Source organism: Hyperolius riggenbachi, chromosome 1 (assembly GCF_040937935.1).
Source record: "Hyperolius riggenbachi isolate aHypRig1 chromosome 1, aHypRig1.pri, whole genome shotgun sequence".
NCBI lineage: Eukaryota > Metazoa > Chordata > Amphibia > Anura > Hyperoliidae > Hyperolius > Hyperolius riggenbachi.
In genome coordinates this window covers 487,779,500-487,799,498 of record NC_090646.1, presented here as the reverse complement: position 1 = coordinate 487,799,498, position 19,999 = coordinate 487,779,500, and the positions used below count along the sequence as shown (strand labels likewise).

At 43.2% G+C, this 19,999-nt stretch overlaps 2 protein-coding genes across 3 annotated transcripts in view; both read left to right on the top strand.

The window, feature by feature from the left end:
- LOC137522327 (piggyBac transposable element-derived protein 4-like) overlaps positions 1 to 4,432 on the top strand; it is a 42,743-nt gene extending 38,311 nt beyond the window's left edge. For both annotated transcript variants that reach the window (XM_068242361.1, XM_068242371.1), the window contains one exon: positions 502 to 4,432. In XM_068242361.1, coding sequence (XP_068098462.1) covers positions 2,071 to 3,948 — 1,878 coding nt within the window. In that variant the 5' untranslated portion in view covers positions 502 to 2,070 and the 3' untranslated portion in view covers positions 3,949 to 4,432. The remainder of the gene's footprint in view (positions 1 to 501) is intronic.
- RNF212B (ring finger protein 212B) overlaps positions 1 to 19,999 on the top strand; it is a 440,214-nt gene that overhangs the window by 229,635 nt on the left and 190,580 nt on the right. The window lies entirely within an intron of this gene.

The following is a 19,999-nucleotide window of genomic DNA, read 5'->3' as shown; positions in this document are numbered from 1 at the left end:
AGAAGGTGTAATCTCTTTCGGTAGGGTTTTTTGTTCTCCAGACATTAATTAAATTATATTTTATTAAAATCTCCTGAATTCTTTCATTATTTTTTTGAGATAAACTAGATGTACCTTTGGATGTATCTTGTTTAGGATCTAGTGTTAGATTAAAGTCACCGCCAATAATGATGGTACCCTTAGCTACTCTAGTAATTTTATTAAGAAAGTTGATTAAAAAGTCAGTTTGGCCTCTATTAGGAGCATAGGCATTTGCTAGAGTAATTTGTACCCCATTAAGTTTCCCTACTACGATAAGTTCTCTTGCTTCTTTATCTTTATGAATCTTTTCTGTTACAAAGTTCAAATTTGATTTAAATAAGATGGCTACACCACAGGTTTTCTTATTATTATTGGTATTACTAATCCATTTATTATATATTTTATCGGTTATAATTGGGGTTTTCCCTGTTTTGAAATGTATTTTATGAATAAAGGCAATATCTGTTTTGTTTTTTACAGCTGTTTCCAACTGCCAAAAAAGCAAGCAGCATCTCCTTCCACTGACATCACCTGCCAGCAGTAAAAGTGTCGCCATGTAATAAATGTCAGAATGTAAATCAGGGAGAGGAAAGATTTTACAATGAAAAAACACTGACTAAATCATTTATACATAATTATTGTAAAAATGAAGCACTTTTTTATTACATAATTTTCACAGGAATTACTCTTTAACCATTTACCGACATCCTATCGTATTAAAACGTCATGCTTACCGCTATTAACGGCAACATGACGTTTTAATACGTCGCGCATTCCCGCCGCTGCTACCGCCGTGTGCGCGCCGCTACCGCCGCCATTACCGTCGGGATCCCGTGCTGGGTGATTGGGGAAGAAGACCGAACGGTCCTCTACCCAATCGCAGTGCCTGGAGTGAATGGACGTGACCGCGAACAGCGGCTACGTCCATTCACATAAACAGGAAATGTAACAGTTTAACCAGTTCGTGTCCCACATACAGTATAATCACGTCGCTGGCATATGCCTGTGAAAGCCAGACGACGTGATTATGAGACTGCCGGCTGTCAGGGCTTCCCGGGCGCGCGCACGTGCGCGTGCACGAGCCGGCGTTACCCGCTGATAGAGTATGGATTGGAGTATAGGAACAAACGTTCCTTTAACCAATCCAAATGTCCTATATATGAATGATCACCGCTGCACCTCGCAGCTGTGATCATTCATTAAAAATGTAAACAATAGATGTTTTTTTGCGTGCTGTGCACGATCGCGCGCGTGCACGTGCGCGATCACGCGGATTTCGCTTGTAGGAATGATTGGTATGTAGGAATATACATTCCTACAACCAATCAATATAGTTAATAAAAGTTAATATATGATAGATCACTGCTTCATTCATTGAAGCTATGATCTATCAATAAAGCCTGATCCTAGCACGCCCCCTAGTGTCTCTTTTTGCCCAGTGATTGGTGAGTGGGAAAGTGTTCCCATAAGCCAATCAAAATGCTTGAAATTGTGAATGATGGCTGCTATGACCAATAGCAGCTATCATTCTTAAAATCTTAATAAAATGTTTACAAACATTAATTTACAGTAGCTCTGTCACCTCAGAAACCTGTCATTCTGTCTCTGAGGGGATTCTGATGTGACAGGAGCTGCTGATCTGCTGATCGTGAGCTTAGTGTTTTTTGATTAAAATTATATAGTATTATACCCCATACCTAGGCCATTAACCCTGTATCTCCCATACCCTGCCAGCTTATCCCTAAGCTAAGCCCTTCTACCCACTTCCCACCTTTTTAAAACTTTTCTGGGGTTTACTTCAGTTTAACGTGTGTGTATGTATATATATATATATATATATATATATATCTATATAAATAGATATATATAGGTTATACGTATATATTTTGCCCTACCTACCTATACCTAAAAAAACCCTACCTTTTTAAAAACTTTTCTGGGGTTTACTTTACGTTTCTGGGGTATAGATTGCCCTACCTACCTACCTACCTATCTAAAAACACCAACAAACAAAAAAACCTACCTACCTTTCCCAAACCCGAAACTAAAATGACCAAACGGTTTTACTCGGCAGAAGAGGCATGCGCCTTCCTGCAAAACAGCAGCACAAGTGGGGAGGAATCTGAGGGCGCTGAGTGGCTACCAATAGATGACTCAGAGTCGATTTCCGATAGCGACTCTATATCTGAGTCCGAAAGGCGACCAGCGCAGAAAGTCCGCAGAAGGGTGCAGTCTAAGGCCATCAGCGAGAGTGATTCGGGTGAAGAAGGGCCATCAGGTGTCAGAGAAGGGAGAGCAGTGGACACTGTTGCAGCAACCAGCCATAGCAGTCAGGGCGGTCAAAGTGCCGCCAGGCCACGGCAGAATAGAAGGCGAAAGGTACCTCGGAGAGACACTCAGGTACCACCTGAAATGTGTGATCTTGTATGGTCTACTCCAAATATGGAAGAACCCAATATCCCCCCTTTTACCGCAAGCAGCGGATTATTAGTTGAGACCGCAAATATGGCACCTCTTGATTTTTTTCAGTTGCTGATTACTGACCAGTTCCTGGAATATATCGTTGAGCAGACTAACATCTATGCTCAACAATTTTTGGCTGATCATCCTTCCTCTTATTACAAATCAAAATGGAAGCCCACATCCATCACTGAGCTTAAAGCTTTCCTTGGCCTGACTTTCAACATGGGCATTACATGGAAACCACAAGTCCAAATGTATTGGTCCAAAAAACCAATACATTGGATGGCTATTTACCGGGCAACAATGACCAGGGGCCGTTATCAAATGCTCATGCGATTTCTGCATTTTAACAATAATGATAACGATCTCCCCTCTGATGACCCAGACCGTGACCGCTTATTTAAAATAAGGCCTCTTCTCAATCACCTCAACAAAAAGTTTTGTGAGGTATACAAGCCTGAGCAAAACATTTCAGTGGATGAGTCCCTGGTTCCCTTCCATGGCAGGTTAGCCATTAAACAGTACATCCCCAGCAAACGTGCCAGGTATGGGGTTAAGCTATATAAGGTTTGCGAGAGCAGGACTGGATATACATATGCTTTTAATGTATATGAAGGGAAAGACAGTCTGCTTGAGCCCGCTGGATGCCCATCATACTTGGGTACCACCGGAAAAATTGTTGTGGACCTGCTTAATCCACTTCTGCACAAAGGGTACCACTTGTACGTAGATAATTTCTACACAAGTGTACCGCTTTTTAAATTCCTGTATGCATCTGAAACTCCAGCATGTGGTACTGTGAGGCCGAACAGGAAAGCAATGCCTCAGCAGGTCCTACACAAAAAATTGCAAAAGGGAGAGTCCTTCAGCCTCCGAAGTAATGAACTCTTGGCACTAAAATACAGGGACAAGAGGGACGTACTCATGTTGTCCACAATTCACACGGAGGCTACAGTGACAACGGTATCTCAGGGAGAAACGCAACAAAAGCCAGTAGCCATTGCAGAGTACAGCAAGTACATGGGGGGTGTCGACCTCTCTGATCAGGTACTTGCACCATATGCAGTCCACCGAAAAACCAAGGCGTGGTACAAAAAAGTCGGAATTCATCTCCTGCAGATGACATTGTACAATGCTTTTGTCATCTACAAAGAATCGGGCAATGCGGACACATACATCAAGTTCCAGGAGGATGTGGTTTCAGCACTGATTGGTGAACCTGCTAATACTGCGCACCCCACAGACTCTCTGGATTGTGAAGATGTGGTAAGACTTCGCGATAGGCATTTCCCTGTGTCACTCCCCTCTAATCCATTAAAAAAATATCCTCAAAAAAGATGTAAAGTGTGTACCAAACACCACATCAGAAGGGACTCCAGATACCACTGCCCTAAGTGCCCATCAAAACCAGGCCTCTGTGTTAACGGCTGTTTTGAAGTGTACCACACAGTTCAAAATTATTAGCGATTCATCTTTTTCAAACTGTGTTCACTATATACATTTTGTCATCTGGTTTCCGACCCCTGGATTGGCTGACGACCATTCTCCGATTTATGACCCCTGGATTGGCTGACGACCATTCTCCGATTTATGACCCCTGGATTGGCTGACGACCCTTCTCCGGTTTCTGACCCTTGGATTGGCTGACGATCATTCTCTGGTTTCTGACCCCTGGATTGGCTGACGACCATTCTCCGATTTATGACCCCTGGATTGGCTGATAACCATTCTCCGGTTTTTGACCCTTGGATTGGCTGACGATCATTCTCTGGTTTCTGACCCCTGGATTGGCTGACGACCATTCTCCGGTTTCTGACCCTTGGATTGGCTGACGATTATTCTCTAGTTTCTGACCCATGGATTGGCTGATGACCATTCTCTGGTTTTTGACCCCGGCTTGGCTGACTACCCTTCTCCAGCTTCTAACTCCTGGATTGGCTCAATTCATCCCTCCTATCTAATGCTGCCTCATAGATCTCCAGTGGTGAGTTATAATTTATTTGTCATTTGGGAATCATATATTTATGCTGTACATTACATAACCTTGCTGTACATTACAAGCCATTGCACACCTTGAGTGTAATGGTGTACTATGCACCCAGAAAGCTAAAGGGGTACCAATTTAATCTTGAAAAGCAAGATAGAATTTGACGTAAATAATATTTATAATATACGTATGTATTTGACATGTATTAGGGCTAAGGCCTATGTCACCTGACTTTATTTTCATGACAAAAGTGTAAAAAAAACTGTAAAAAACAGCATTTTCAAAGTTATGTTCAAATTTCATGAAAACCGCATCAGTCCGACTGTTACAAAATGGCAATATCTGAGTAGACCTGAATCTCTAGTTTTCAGAATGGTGACATTTGTGACATATATTGAATGTTCTGATGCTCCAGGGGCTTTGATAAGAAAGAATGACAATGTTAAATCTGGTGAAAAAAATGGCCTTGAAAAAGTCATTGGTGCTACTCGTGGTTAAGAGGCTGCTGTAAGCCCAAATAGCTACCTGATTATGTATATGGGGTATCATTTTAACTATGACATGCAAGATAATACAATTTGAGGTATATTAGGGCTAAGGCCTATGTCACCTGACTTTATTTTCGTTGCAAAGTGAAAAAAACTGTAAAAAAACAGCATTTTCAATGTTACGTTCAAATTTCATGAAAAATGCATAAGTGCGACTGTTACAAAATGGCAATATTTGAGTAGACCTGGGTCTCTAGTTTTCAGAATGGTGACATTTGTGACGTGTATTGAATGTCCTGATGCTGTAGGGGCTTTGATAAGAAAGAATGACAATGTTACATCTGGTGAAAAAAATGGCCTTGAAAAAGTCATTGGTGCTACTCGTGGTGAAGAGGCTGCTGTGAGCCAAAATAGCTACCTGATTATGTATATGGGGTATCATTTTAACCATGACATGCAAAAGAATACAATTTGAGGTATATTAGGGCTAAGGCCTATGTCACCTGACTTTATTTTCGTTGCAAAGTGAAAAAAACTGTAAAAAAACAGCATTTTCAATGTTACGTTCAAATTTCATGAAAAATGCATAAGTGCGACTGTTACAAAATGGCAATATTTGAGTAGACCTGGGTCTCTAGTTTTCAGAATGGTGACATTTGTGACGTGTATTGAATGTCCTGATGCTGTAGGGGCTTTGATAAGAAAGAACGACAATGTTACATCTGGTGAAAAAAATGGCCTTGAAAAAGTCATTGGTGCTACTCGTGGTGAAGAGGCTGCTGTGAGCCCAAATAGCTACCTGATTATGTATATGGGGTATCATTTTAACCGTGACAAGCAAGAGAATACAATTTGATGTATATTAGGGCTAAGGACTATGTCAACTGATTTTTTTTTCATGACAAACTGAATCAAAAGCAATACAATTATTATTTTTATATACGCTGTGCCAAAGTAAAACATTTGTAAAAAGAAAGAAAAGTAACAGAATTGAAAAGAGAATACATACATTGTTACCTTAGGGACTTAGCTTTTTAAATATGTACACCATGAGGGCGTGTTACTGTTATATAATACAAATACTGGCTTTTAATTACTGATAAACTACAATGAGAAAAGCAAAAGCAAAAAATGGAAAAAATACACCTTCATTTCCAAATAAAATATTGTCGCCATACATTGTACTAGGAACATAATTTAAATGTTGTAATAACCAGGACACAAGGTCAAATAAAATGTGAGGGTTTAATCTTTAGCAACACTTTTTATTTTCAAACTATAATGGCTGCAAACTAAGGAAAAATTACTTTTTACATTTTTTTCACCATATTTCCATTATAATGCATAGATAAATAAAATAGTTCTTAGCAAAAAGTACCACCCAAAGAAAGCCTAATTGGTGGCGAAAAAAACAAGGTATAGATCATTTATTTGTGATAAGTACTGCTAAAGTTATTGGCTAATGAATAGGAGACCTGTGAAATGTAGAAAATTGCTTGGGTTTTTTAGGGGGAAAACCCCAGGGACGCGAACTGGTTAATAAAGTGTAAAAAAAAAAAAAAAAAAAAAGTGAACACGTCCTATGAGTGTTCACTAGCGCCATCTTGTGGCCAAAAAGTATATTACACCTACAAAATACATACATTTTCAAGTATATACACATCATTAATAAAATTACACTTCCAACCCTCCTCCCCAAAAAAAACACTTGTAAAAAAAAAAAATCAGCTTAAAAAAAATAAATAAATAGTTGCCTTAGGGACTCAGCTTTTTTTATTCTATATTTTATGGGGGAAAATTAATTTTAATTTATTACATAGGGGCTTGTAATTATGGCCAGAACAAACAGAAAAATAACCACTTATATTTCAAAATAATATACTGTCGCCATACATTTTGATAGGGACATAATTTAAACGGTTTAATTATCGGGACCACTGGGCAAATAAAACGTGTTTGTTTTATCCACAGGAGAATGTTTAATTTTAAAACTATAATGGCTGAACACTGAGAAATAATGATTTTTTTTCTTTTTTTTCTGTTTTTCTCATTAAAATACATTTACAATAAAAAAAATCTTAGCAAAATGTACTATCCACAGAAAGCCTAATTGGTGGCGAAAAAAACGAGGTATAGATCATTTTCTTGTGATAAGTAGTAATAAAGTTATTAGGGAATAAAAGGGAGGAGCGCTGACAACTGAAAATTGCTCTGGTCCGTTAGGATAAAAACCCTTGGGGGTGAACTGGTTAAAGGAACCCTAAGCAGATGCCGTGGGTATGCATATAAGCATACCCATAGCTAGGTGTAACTATAGCCATATACCACAGCTTACTGCACACCTGATCACTAAACCTTTGTGTGCTTTAGATCACCTGTGAGCTGGTGTGTTATGACTAAGCACTGCTCATTATTTGTACTGTGGCAGACTGAGCATGCTTGCTCAGTGACCACAGCCTAGGAAGCTTTCCATGGTGCTGAATGTGGTCAGCTCCATGGAAAGTGGGGGAAAAAAAAGTGTGACCCCTTCACTCCTGGAGCTATAACAGCCACCACCACCCTCCCTAGAATTATAGAGTCTAGTAACGAGCAGAGGGAAACCCCTAACGCCAGCTCATCAGCAAAGGGTCTCACCCTCCTTGCAAAGCTACTAATGGTGGGAATGAGAGCTGATTGGATGTCCTCTGGCCCAGTGATGTGCCCAGCAACTAAGGGGTAAGGGCTCACTGTAGCCGGCATGTGCCTCTGAGATAGGGGCGCCTCTAGGCATAGGCAGTACAGGTCATTGCCTGAAGTGCTTTGGTCCTGGGGGGTGCCATGTTACTGAATTAAGCCCCACCCCCAAATTATGCCCCGCACCTGGACTAAGCCCTGGCCTCGTGGGTGTTCTATTACTTGTTTCTGCTGCATCTACTTAGCGTAAGTTGCAGGCAGCTGCCACCTCTGTGCCTTGTGCATCCTTCTTTCCCCCTTGGTGCGACCTTCTGTCCCTTTTGTGCCTCCTTCTGTCTCCTTGTGCCTCCTTCAGTCCCTTGTGCCATGTCTGACCCCGTTTGTCCTTCTGTCTCCCTTTGTGCCTCCTTCTGTCTCCATGTGCCTCCTTCAGTCCCCCTGTGCCACCTCTGCCTCCTTCTGTTCCCCTGTGTGCCTCCTTCTGTCCCCCTGTGCCTCCTTATGTCCCCTTTGCTTTCATTTGTCCCCTTGTGCTACCTCGGCCCCCTGTTCCTCCTTCAGTCCCACCCTGCCTCCTTCTGTCCTCCTGTGCCTCCTTCTTTCTCCCTTTGTGCCTCCTTCTGTCTTCATGAAACTCTTCAGTCCCCATGTGCCACCTCTGTCCCCCTGTGCCTCCTTCTGTGCCCCTTTAGTGCCTTCTGTCTCCTTGTAGCCCCTTCTGTCCTCCTCTGCCTCATTCTGCCTCATTCTGTCTCCCTGTGCCTCCTTCTGTCTCTCTTTGTTCCTCCTTCTGTCTCCATGTGCCTCTTTAGTGTCCATGTGCCACCTCTGTCCCCTGCGCCTTCCTCTGTCCCCCTGAGCCTCCTTCTGTGCCCCTTTGTGCCTTATTCTGTCTCCCTCTGGCTCTTTCTGTCCCCCTCTGCCTCCTTCTGTCTCCCTGTGCCTCCTTACATCCTCCTCTGCCATCTTCTTTCCCCCTTTTGTGCCTCCTTCTGTCCCCTTTGTGCATTCTTCTGTCCCCTTTGTGCCTCCTTCTATCCCCTGGGTGCCTCCATCAGTCCCCATGTGCCTCCTTCTTTCCTCCTGTGCCTCTTTTTGTCCCCCTTTTTGCCTCAATCTGTCCCCATTGTGCTGCCTCCTTCCCCACTTTGTGCCTCCTTTTGCCCCACTTTGTGCCTCCTTCAGTCCCCCTTTTGCCTCCTTCTGTCCTCTTTTGTGCCTCCTTGCGGCCCTCATGCCTTCTTCTGTCCCCCTGTACCTCCCGCCTCCCTCTGTGTACCTCCTTCTGTCCTCCTGTGCCTCCTTCTGTCCTCCTTTGTGTCTCATTCTGTCCCCCATTGTGCCTCATTCTGTCCCCCTGTGTGCCTCCTTCTGTCCTCCTTTGTGACATCTTCTGAACTTCTGTCCCCCTGTGCCTCCCTATGTCCCACTGCGTGCCTTCTTCAGTCCCCCTGTGCCTCCCTCTGTCCGCCTTTGTGCCTTTTTCTGTTCTCCATTGTGCCTCCTTCTGTCCCCTTGTGTCCTTTAGTCCCCCTGTGACTCCTTCTGTCCTCCTTTGGGACTCCTGTCCCCCTTTGTGCCTTCTTCTGACCCTCTCGCAGAGGCACCTCGTTCACCAGGCAGCCAGGCAGTCACGAGTGCTGTGCAGGGGGGAGGCATGGGGGGGGGACAGCGGCCAACCCCCTGCCAGATTCTGTGTCCCCAAGTGGTGAACTGGATTGTGGTGCGTTATAGACGTCGCGCCAGTTCACTGGCTACAGTAACCTCACTTCTGCAGCCTGCGGAGTCTGTGGGTTCCGGCAAGCAGGGCAGGGCTACGGGAAAATGGCGTCCGAAGCCCTGCACTGGAGACTATTTGTGTCTCCAGAGCAGGGCTTCTGGCGCCATTTTCCCATAGCCCTGTTCTGCCTATCAGCGCGGGAGTTTTGCAGCTGGAGTTGCTGCACGAAGATCATCGGGGGAGATGCTGCGCACTGGAGGGAGGCCAGGAGAGGAGTCTTCTGCAGGTTTTTTTCTTATAGGTGCAGGCAGGGGGGAGAGGAGCCCCACCTATATGTATTTTCTGGTGAAATGCTGACACGTTTCTATGTATTGTCTGGTGAAACGCTGGCGAATAAGTGTAATTTCTGGTGAAACATTGCGGCATTACGATTATTTTCTGGTGAAACTCTGCCGCATTATGATTATTTTCTAGTGAAACGCTACCATGTTACAACTGTTTCCTGGTGAAACGCTGCTGCATTCTGATTATTTTCATGGGGGGGGGGACAGGTTTTTTTCTCCTGGAGTGACAAAATGGCTAGAGACGCCCCTACTCTGGCACTTGCTGTGATGTGAAAATGCATCTGAATCCCTCTAGCACAGCTATGCACAGATAGAAATCTGCATACATATCCCATTTTTTTGCTGCCTTCCATCTGTGTTTTTTCCCTGCATGCAAATAAGATGACAGCCTATGGATTTTGATAGGCTACATTTCTTTATCCAAATTGCATGTGGGAAAATGCAATGAATCACCCCTAGGGTGTATGGTGTTATCTGCCACTAACAGATTAATAGATCATTTCATCAAGAGATAAAGTGAAGTCAGCAAACTAAAAGACATAAAGACACCAAAGAACTTCTTTGAATCAACACCATAGTTACATCCTTGCTATTCTGGTACTAATGATCTCAGCTAAGAACAATAGCAATAGTTTTGTGTTTTTTAAACAATCCAAATGATTGGTTTCTTCCATAATAATTGTTTGGAAGCGGTCTGCTGCACTCATGGACAAGAGATTGTCACCCAACTTGGTGTCTCATGTCTTTGGGTGTCAGAAACACCTTTTCAGATATAAGAGCTGCTAAGCTCCATGACTTAAAAACACAAAAGCTGCTCTGGTTATTGAGCCTTGTAAATCACACAGCAAAGTCACAAAAATAACTCACAGGTAAACAAAACACAGAAACAAAGGGAGGAACCGCTCGGCAGGAGCACCATCATCTCCAGGACACAGGGAGCATTTTGGGGTCAGAGCTTTCCTGGATATGAGTTTGTGGGTCTGATATTGTTCCGCCTTTTGTTTTGCCCACTTAGCTCAGTCCCATTGTTTGCTTTTTTACATAGGATTATGAATCCTTTTTGGCATGGCGGAGAACCCATGTATATTTTCCTTGGCTTGTAACTAGTTCTCACATATCTCAAAGAATAGCGCTTTCCACAAAACCCATGCAGTTTCCAGGTTTTCATCTTTCATCCATAGTACAGAAAACACAACAGATTTCTTTCATTTTTCACATCTCTGAGATACATTAGAACCGTGAGACAGTCACACCATTGTCCAACTCAAGCGCACAATTCTGTATTTTCATCTCAGTCAGAAGAGCTCACATCAGTGTTTATCTGTGAAGGGCAGCTGTATAACCAAGCAGCTTGGGGTGACCCAAAACCACTAGGAAAGTATAGGGGTCTAAAAGATTACAAAAAGCCCTAAACCGTAATGCTCAGTGTAGTTTGCCTTCTTAAAGGGGAACTTCAGCCTAAACAAAAACATACTGTCATTAAGTTACATCAGTTATTTTAATTAAAATAGATGGGTAATATAACCTTTTACCAACCCTGTTTTAAAAGAACAGGCAAATGTTTGTGATTTCATGGAGGCAGCCATCTTTGTCATGGGGGCAGACATCTTTTTGGTTGAAAGGAGGTGACAGGGAGCATGAGACACAGTTCCAACTGTCCCGATCACCCTCCCAGCTGCACACACTAGGCTTCAAATCTCAAATAAAAAAAAAAAAAGTGCACCAAAACAGCAGAACGAAAACAACAATATCAGAAATCCCATCATGCTTTGCACAGCATCAGGGGAAAAATGCCCTGGCAGTTTTCTTCTGTGCAGCTAAAAATGAGACTTAGGTAAGAAAAACAAAGTTCTGATGCTGTGAAACTGTTAAAGAAATACCAAGCCTTTTCAGTGCTGCTGAGTTGATTTTTAGTCTGGAGATTTACTTTAAAACAGAAGTTAGGTGCGATAATTCAGCTTTAAGTGAGCGACTGTGGTCTTGCACAATGCATCACTACTCACTAATATGTGAGTTATCTTTTTATGCTGAAGGCAGGCTTACATACAGAACCATCTGGATTTGCATTTTCAGCAGTGATGAGCAGCTGTGTGTTTTACGTGGCCAGGTTGAAATACAACGTTTAATTGTTTTTGGAGCTTATGAGGCGCTCAAACCTACTGCTTGACCCACTGAGTTGTGCTCCCATTTTTGCCTGAGGAAGCGGGGTCACGCCCGCAAAACGCGTTGCATTTGTGGAGTTGAATAAATTATTTGTCAATTCTGTTTTATCGAGACTCGAGTGAGTTTTCTTTTTTGTAAGAGGGAGGTAAGTTCACCCTAACATCCCCCTCTGCTTTTAAACGGTTTTTAAAACGTTTTACTCTACTCTGGCGCCTCTGTATACCGAGCTTTTGCTGATCTTCTAGTTCACCCTGGGTGGAGGGGTGCATCCCCATCTACTATCTACAGAGAGCGACTTCTTAACCTGAGGGGGGTCAGGTCCTAATGCTCCCCACCTGCATTTAAAGTGGTTGCCTATGGGTAACCCGTGTTTGTGAGTATATACACATACAATTGTATTGAACTCTTCATTTTACCTGACAATACTGCACCATATTGGGCTCTCGATTCTCTTCTTGTTTTTAAGCATGGATCCATCATGCCTTGTTACCACTGTGCAGGCTGGTGGTGGTGTAATGGTGTGGGGTTTTTTTCTTGGCACACTATAGGCCCCTTAGTGCCAATTGGGCATCGTTAAACTTGAAATGCCACAGGCTACCTGAGCATTGTTTCTGACCTTGTCCATCCCTTCATAACCACCATGTACCCATCCTCTGACGGCTACTTCCAGCAGAATAATGAACCATGTCACAAAGCTCGAATCATTTCAAATTGGTTTCTTGAACATGACAATGAGTTCACTGTACTAAAATGGCCCCCACAGTCACCAGATCTCAACCCAATAAAGCATCTTTGGGATGTGATGGAACGGGAGCTTCGTGCCCTGGATGTGCGTCCCACAAATCTCCATCAACTGCAAGATGCTATCCTATCAATATAGACCAACATTTCTAAAGAATGCTTTCAGCACCTTGTTGAATCAATGCCACCTAGAATTAAGGCAGTTTTGAAGGCGAAAGGGGGGTCCGTATTAGTATGGTGTTCCTAATAATCCTTTAGGTGAGTGTATATTCCTGGCAGAAGTCTGTAGAAGGTCTGCACACTGAATATTGGGAACAATATACTGTATTTATTGTCCCATAACACTAAAAACCATTATCTGACCGTGATCACCAACTCACCAGCAATCATTTTGGGGCCACAGTGTCAAGGCACAAAACAGATCACAAATACAGTTTAACCCCTGTATTGCTTATGACAGAAATAAAAAACCTCAGTGATAGTCAAGACTAGTGCAAAATCAGCATCTACATAGCATGACCCCCCCCCCCATAAATCAATGCGATTAAACAATAATGACATTAAGAAAAATGTTTCATACTAGCATTCCAAGTTGTGTAGTCTGTGCTCGAATTATTACTATTACTTAGTATTTATATAGCCCCATCTTACGCTTTACAGAGTACATTGTCCTGTCACTTACCTGAACCTCACAGGAGCTCACAATCTAATCCCTACCATAGCCAAATGTCCATCTTAATCTCGGGCCAATTTAGGGGTAAGCCAATTAACTAATCTGTATGTGTTTGGGATGTGGGAGGAAACTAGAACACCTGAAGGAAACCCACAAAGACACAAGGAGCACATACAAACTCTGTGCAGATGGTGCCCTGGCTTGGATTCAAACAGGGGACTCAGTGCTGCAAGGTGAGAGCGCTATCCACTACACCACAGTGCTACCCAATGTAACTTGTTATCCGATGGAGCAATGGAGTACTGCTCCTGTTAGCCCAGAAAGCAAGCTCACCTTATTTTGTAAGTCATCCAATTGTGGCACCATCCCTGAGCAATGGGCAGGGCCTCACCTCAGCGTAGAACCATCAAGTATGTGTACGAAGCTTTAAGGTACCCATAGACCTGACAATTATGGGCAGATTCGACAAACAGACAAATTTATCTCTAATCGAATCTGATTAGAGATACATTTGTTTTTTGTTGATTCTGCCCATACAATACAGGCCAATTCCTGTTCAATTTCAGCAGGAAATCTTCAGGGAATTGACTGAGTCGGCACCGCCGCTGCCCCCAATGTATAATGTTCCCCCACATGTGTGCATAATACATTACCTGTCCTGTAGCAGCCTCTGCACCGTGTCCGTAATCCTCCAGGCGGCTCCCCGTACACGCCACTGGCGCATAGCGTCTGACGTCAGACACTATGTGCTGACATCAGACAACATGCGCCAGTAGCATGTACGGAGAGCCTCCCGGAGGTTATGGACACCGCGCGGAGGCTGCTACAGGACAGGTAAATGCACACACCGGGCACATTTATACATAGCGACGGTAGTGGCGGGGGTTTCGTCATCTCGTCGCTCGTTCAGCAAATCGCCGACGTACCGCCACACACCCGACCAACCAACTGCAGCCTGACGTCTTGCGGCATGCGCGATCGACCATGCGACCAATTTCCATCCCGAAATTGGTTGCTTAGTCAGTCGGGCATACACTTGGCAGTACCAATTTTCATCCAATTCGATTATAATAATCGAATTGGATGGTCTGTTGGCCACCAAGTCGTCTGATGTATGGCCACCTATAGACATGAATCAGGGCCCTTATCTGTTTATAATGTGAATGTGTTAAGGCTGGTACACACAGTGCAATTTACCTGTCAGATCAATGGGTCGATCAATAATTTCCAGCATGTCCATTCTGCTTGAGAACGGGATCAATTTTATGCAGTACTGATCTGCACATTGATCCGGTTCTTGATCAGGAGTAGATCGGAGATACTTGAAATAATCAGTCAACACACGGATCTGAGGGGAAAATGTCATTGTGTGTATAAGAATTAATGTAGGTAAAAAGGAAACGCATTAGTAGGAGGTCAGGTCACAACTGCTTAAGTTAGCATACAGTATCTAAGGGCGATTCCATCATTTTAAGTAAGATGCTCCATACATCTATGTGATGAATAGGGCATTTAGATAAGGGAATACCTATGAAACATTGCCCTTCATCAGAATTTCATGTGTACTATGCAAAATATAAGTCAGATCCCAAGCAGGGCTCCCCATACAATGTAATCTACAATGTAATCTACTGTATAGTAGTATAATAGGCCTCCCCTCCGCACCCAGGGCCTAGTACTGCCTGTATTTCCAATGGACATGCTTGTCCATCACTGCTCCCGGTTAGGAATTGGGCTAAAAAATTGCTTTCATGCACATTTCTCACTTGGTTATGTATAAGCAAGCTGAAATAAGGTTTGCTATTACCTGATGTCACTTATGGATTTGATCTGAAGGTTTTGCCTTTCTCTTAGTAATAATGAAGTTTCAGATTATGCTCCATCAAACATTTTTGATCTTTTGACTCGATCATCACTACACGTTGGAAGAGCTCACGGTCACTTGGCACATATTAGCAGCATGTACTCAGAAATATGGGTAAAAGGACAGATTCTGCAACAAAGTCTAACTTTCCAGAATGGTGGGAATCCCACATGGAATTCCACGCAGGAGCTCAGTCATTTTAGCTAGTGCAACTTCAGCCAGCCATTTGAATGTTCCCAGGCATCAATGTTAACCCTACTTTTTTTTTGCATCTATCTTCACAAAGCTAAAAAAAAGTAATTTTGTTCTAATATACAGTAAATACTGTAATATGGAAAAGTTAATTTATTTCTGTAGTTGAATTCAAGAAGTGAAACTCATAAACAATATAGATTCATTACGCACAGTGATATATTTCAAGTATTTATTTTTAATTTGCTGATTATAGCCTACAGGCAAGAGGCAATAAAAACCTCAAATTCAGTACCTCAGAAAATTAGAATGATATTGTGAAAAAGTTCATTATTGTAGACTGCAGCTGGATTCAGTGCTTCGAGTTCCGCCACACACAGACGATATTTCCCAACTTTTTGACATAAGAAAGCCAGACAAAAGCCACGCCCCTGCCACACCCCGAATCACGACAATGCCACACCTCTATTCATTCATACCATAAAGTTTTCATAAGAAAAATATGTTGTTTCATAATTCAAACCACACTGGTCCTTCTCCTGGTTCATTCCCTATCATATTAACATTTGAAAATAAGAAATATATCAATTTAAATGATACCCGAACTGACATGTGACATGATGAGATAGACATGTGTATGTACAATGCCTAGCACACAAATAACTATGCTGTGTTCTTTTTTTCTTTCACTGCCTGAAAGAGTTAAATATCAGGTATGTAAGTGGCTGACTCAGTCCTGACTCAGACAGGAAGAGACTACAGTGTGACCCTCACTGATAATAAATTCCAACTATAAAACACTTTCCTAGCAGAAAATGGCTTCTGAGAGCTAGAAAGAGATAAAAAGAGGAATTTCTTATCAGTGAGGGTCACACTGTAGCCACTTCCTGTCTGAGTCAGGACTGAGTCAGCCACTTACATACCTGATATTTAACTCTTTCAGGCAAAGAAAGAAAAAAAAGGAACACAGCATAGTTATTTGTGTGCTAGGCACTGTGCATACACATGTCTATCTCATCATGTCACATGTCAGTTCGGGTATCCTTTAAAGGATGGGAATAAAGTGCCCAGCCATTCCTGAACCAGAGGAAGTGATAGAAGCGTCTTACCTGGGCTAAGGAGAAAATGGATTGGACTGCTGCTCTCTTTTCAGATGAAAGTAAATTTAGTTTTAAAGTTTTTTAATGATTTTGTTAAAACAAACAACAGACAAGTGCATCAGAGAGGAGATGAAAAAAACTGGAAACTAAATGTGAAAACGTGCAGAAAGAACACTTGTGTAATCACAAATAAGAACAAAACAGTAAAAGAAAAGAAAAAGATATATATTAAATACAGGTCTCAAAGTGTCAATATAAGTGTTAGGGCTCGTTTACACGCCCAACTGAGGTCACCCGTTGAGGATCAGGAGCTGACCCTCTTGGGCGACTTTGCTGGGCAGGATTGCACACACGCATGCCAGCTGTGTAGCTGATGACACCCTTGGAGAAGGACTAAAGGTGGCCACACACCATACAATAAAATGATCTGATTTTACAGCAATTCGATAAAAACGATCGGATCTCCTGAAAAAATCGAAAGCTTTTTTTTCATTCGACTGAAAAATGAGATCGGATTTCCCGTTTTCTTCGATTTTGATCGATCCGGAATGCCAGATATTTTTCTTCAATTATTCTAATGCTGGATACACATGGTTCGTTCCCGAACTCGATTCCCGTCGATGCGCCACTCGATTCCCGTTGATTAGTTTATTTCCGACATGTCCGATTCGCCTTCGATGGATCGTTAGGTCGATTTGCCATACTTTACATGGCAATCGACCTAAAAATCATCGAAATGCGCTCGGAAATGTTCGGAAATAATCAAATCGTCGGGAATCGAGCGGCGCATTCGATGCGGGAACGAACTGTGTGTATTCACCATAATGGTGAATACACACGGTTCGTTCCTGCATCGAATGCGCCGCTCGATTCCCGACGATTACCGACTGCAGATTCCCAACTGCCAAGCAAGCAGTATGCCCGTCTGTACATAGGGCTCTCAGCAAATGAAACACACAGACATCTGTATACCACGACTAATATTGGTTACATTTATCTTTTTTTTACATTGTGATGATCCTTTTCATGTATACCTGTATACAAGAAACAGAAGTCAGTGGGCCCCAGAAGTCAGCTTTTTATACAAGTTGCAAAGGGGAAGACTCTGGCAGTCCTTTTTTGCAGAGTGACACCAATGTTGTTAACCACATAATTTGACATTGCTCAGAGGGTAGAGCTACACACTGGTGGGCTTCCCAATCCTTGGGTTGTACCAGCCTGCATGAGTAACAAGAGGCCAATGGGGCTTAAGTCCCACTTTTAATGCTTTATGCATGCCTATAGGTATACCTCCCAACTTTTTGAGATGAGAAAGAGGGACACTTAAGTCACGCCCCTGCCACACCCCTGATCATGCCCCCGCCACTCCCCTAGCCACGCATACCATAAGGATTTCATAAGATAAATATGTTGTTTTATAATTTAAACCACACTGGTCCTCTCTAGCACACTGGAGTGATGAGGGTTCAAAAAACCCCATAGCATTACATTGGGAAGAGCTTTTGAAACCTCTAGCGTTTGGGGATCTTTTCTGGGATGTCTCAGCCCTTACAGTATAATGAAGCGATTCACAGTGGCAGTTACAGCCAGTCCAAAAGTGTGATTACTTGTTAGTACTTAGGTGACTGCAGCAGCACAAAGGTGAGGGGATAGTAAATCACAGTCTATATTTTTGATTAGTCAGACCAGAGCAGGGACAAGGTCCTACAGCACCCAAGGCTGAGACACCAAAGTGCGCCCCTCCACCCCTCCCACCCCTGCTGTCACACACTGATTGCTATTAGACTAAGAGGGCCACAGGGCCCACAACCTCCCCAACACCTTAATATCTAGTTATCTGGCTTGCAGTCACTGCCATGTATCCCCTTTTCTTGTTTCTTTCTGCTTCAAACACAATTAGGAATGACAGCTGAATGAATTGTGCGCCCCCTCCTACACTGCGCCCTGAGGCTGGAGCCTCTCCAGCCTATGCCTCGGCCCGGCCCTGAGTCAGACCTTAAATTAATTTAGACGTTATCTTCAGTGCAGCAGAAGGTCTCAGGCTCGGTTCCCACTTGGTGCAAAAATGCACCCATTTAGTAAGTTTTTTTTTTATTTCTTGCAGCTCAGAGCAAAGCAGGAGCAGGTTGGGACTTGTGGGAAAAAAATATAGAGTTTCAACCTGCTCCATTTTTCTGGAAGAGTGGATGTACTGCCCATACCCAACTATGGTGCTAACGCATCCGGCCTGGATGTGAGCAAGATAAGAAAACAGAGTGGAGTGGACACTTCAAATCAAATCAAATCAAAGATAGCTTTATTGGCATGACCAATATTCATCACAGGTATTGCCAAAGCAAGGGGAAAAGGGGGACATGGAAGGGGGGTGGGGTAGGGGGACAATGGCTAAGCAGTCTGTGGACATTTTTAGGTTTACAGTTCCGTTATGCTCCTCTCAGTCTGTGGCATGCTGTGTGACATAGTGTGCAGCGATTGTCACTGTGGATTCCTCTTCTCCCAGTAGGATATATGTTTTTCTCTCATCTTCTAATGTGAGAAAGTCTGGGAATAGTTCCAACAATTTCTTAAAGTAAGTGTCCCTGGTTGCAGTATATTTGGGGCAGTGCAGCAGGAAGTGGCTTTCATCCTCAAGGGTCTTCTGCTCACAGTGTTGGCATAGTCTCTCCTCCCTGGGTTTGTATTTCTGTCTGTGTCTCCCAGACTCTATTTCGAGGTTGTGAGCACTCAATCTGTAGACACTCAGGATTTTCCTCTCTTGAGAGTTTTGGAGCTTTTCCAGGTATGGGGCCATTTTATATTCTCTTTGTAGAGACTGGTATATGCAAGCCCGGATTCACCTCACAGGAGCCTATAGGCACAGATGTCCTTGCACCCTAGATTTTGCCCTCCACGGACCTACAAACCTCCGCTGAATCACACCACAAGTGTGATGGCTGTCCCACTTCTCACTTACTTCCCTTTCCTATTATAGGTAGCTACAGGTTTCCCTGTAGCCAAAGGTACCATCAATATCAGGTATCTAGAGATGCCCACGACTGGACGGAGATCTCATCAGTGGAATGCCAAAATCTGGGTTAGTAACCTTACATTTACGCTCCTCTTGGGATTCACGCATAGGGAAGGAGAGAGGAAAGTGCTCAGAGAGGGATTTAAGCCGCCTTTCCATCATCAGGCGCCTGTAGGCAGTGGCGTAGCTAAGGAGCTGTGGGCCCCGATGCAAGTTTTACAATGGGGCCCCCCAAGCACTCTATACCTAAAGATTGATACGGCACACCAAAATCTGCCATTGACAACTACAGTATCAGAGGTGCAAGAAGGGGATGGGGAACAGTTTGTTAATGATTACCAATATTCAAAGTATCTAGAGAAGTGATTATTATGAGCACAGGACCAATAGAGACCTAATACTGTAGTTGAGGGAGGGCCCTTTGGGGCCCCTCTGGCCCAAGGGCCCTGATGCGGTCGCTACCTCTGCAACCCCTATTGCTACGCCCCTGCCTGTAGGCTTGTGCCTACAGTGCCTTATGGTAAATCCGGCCCTGGGTATATAGTTAGCTTTTGTGACTGTTT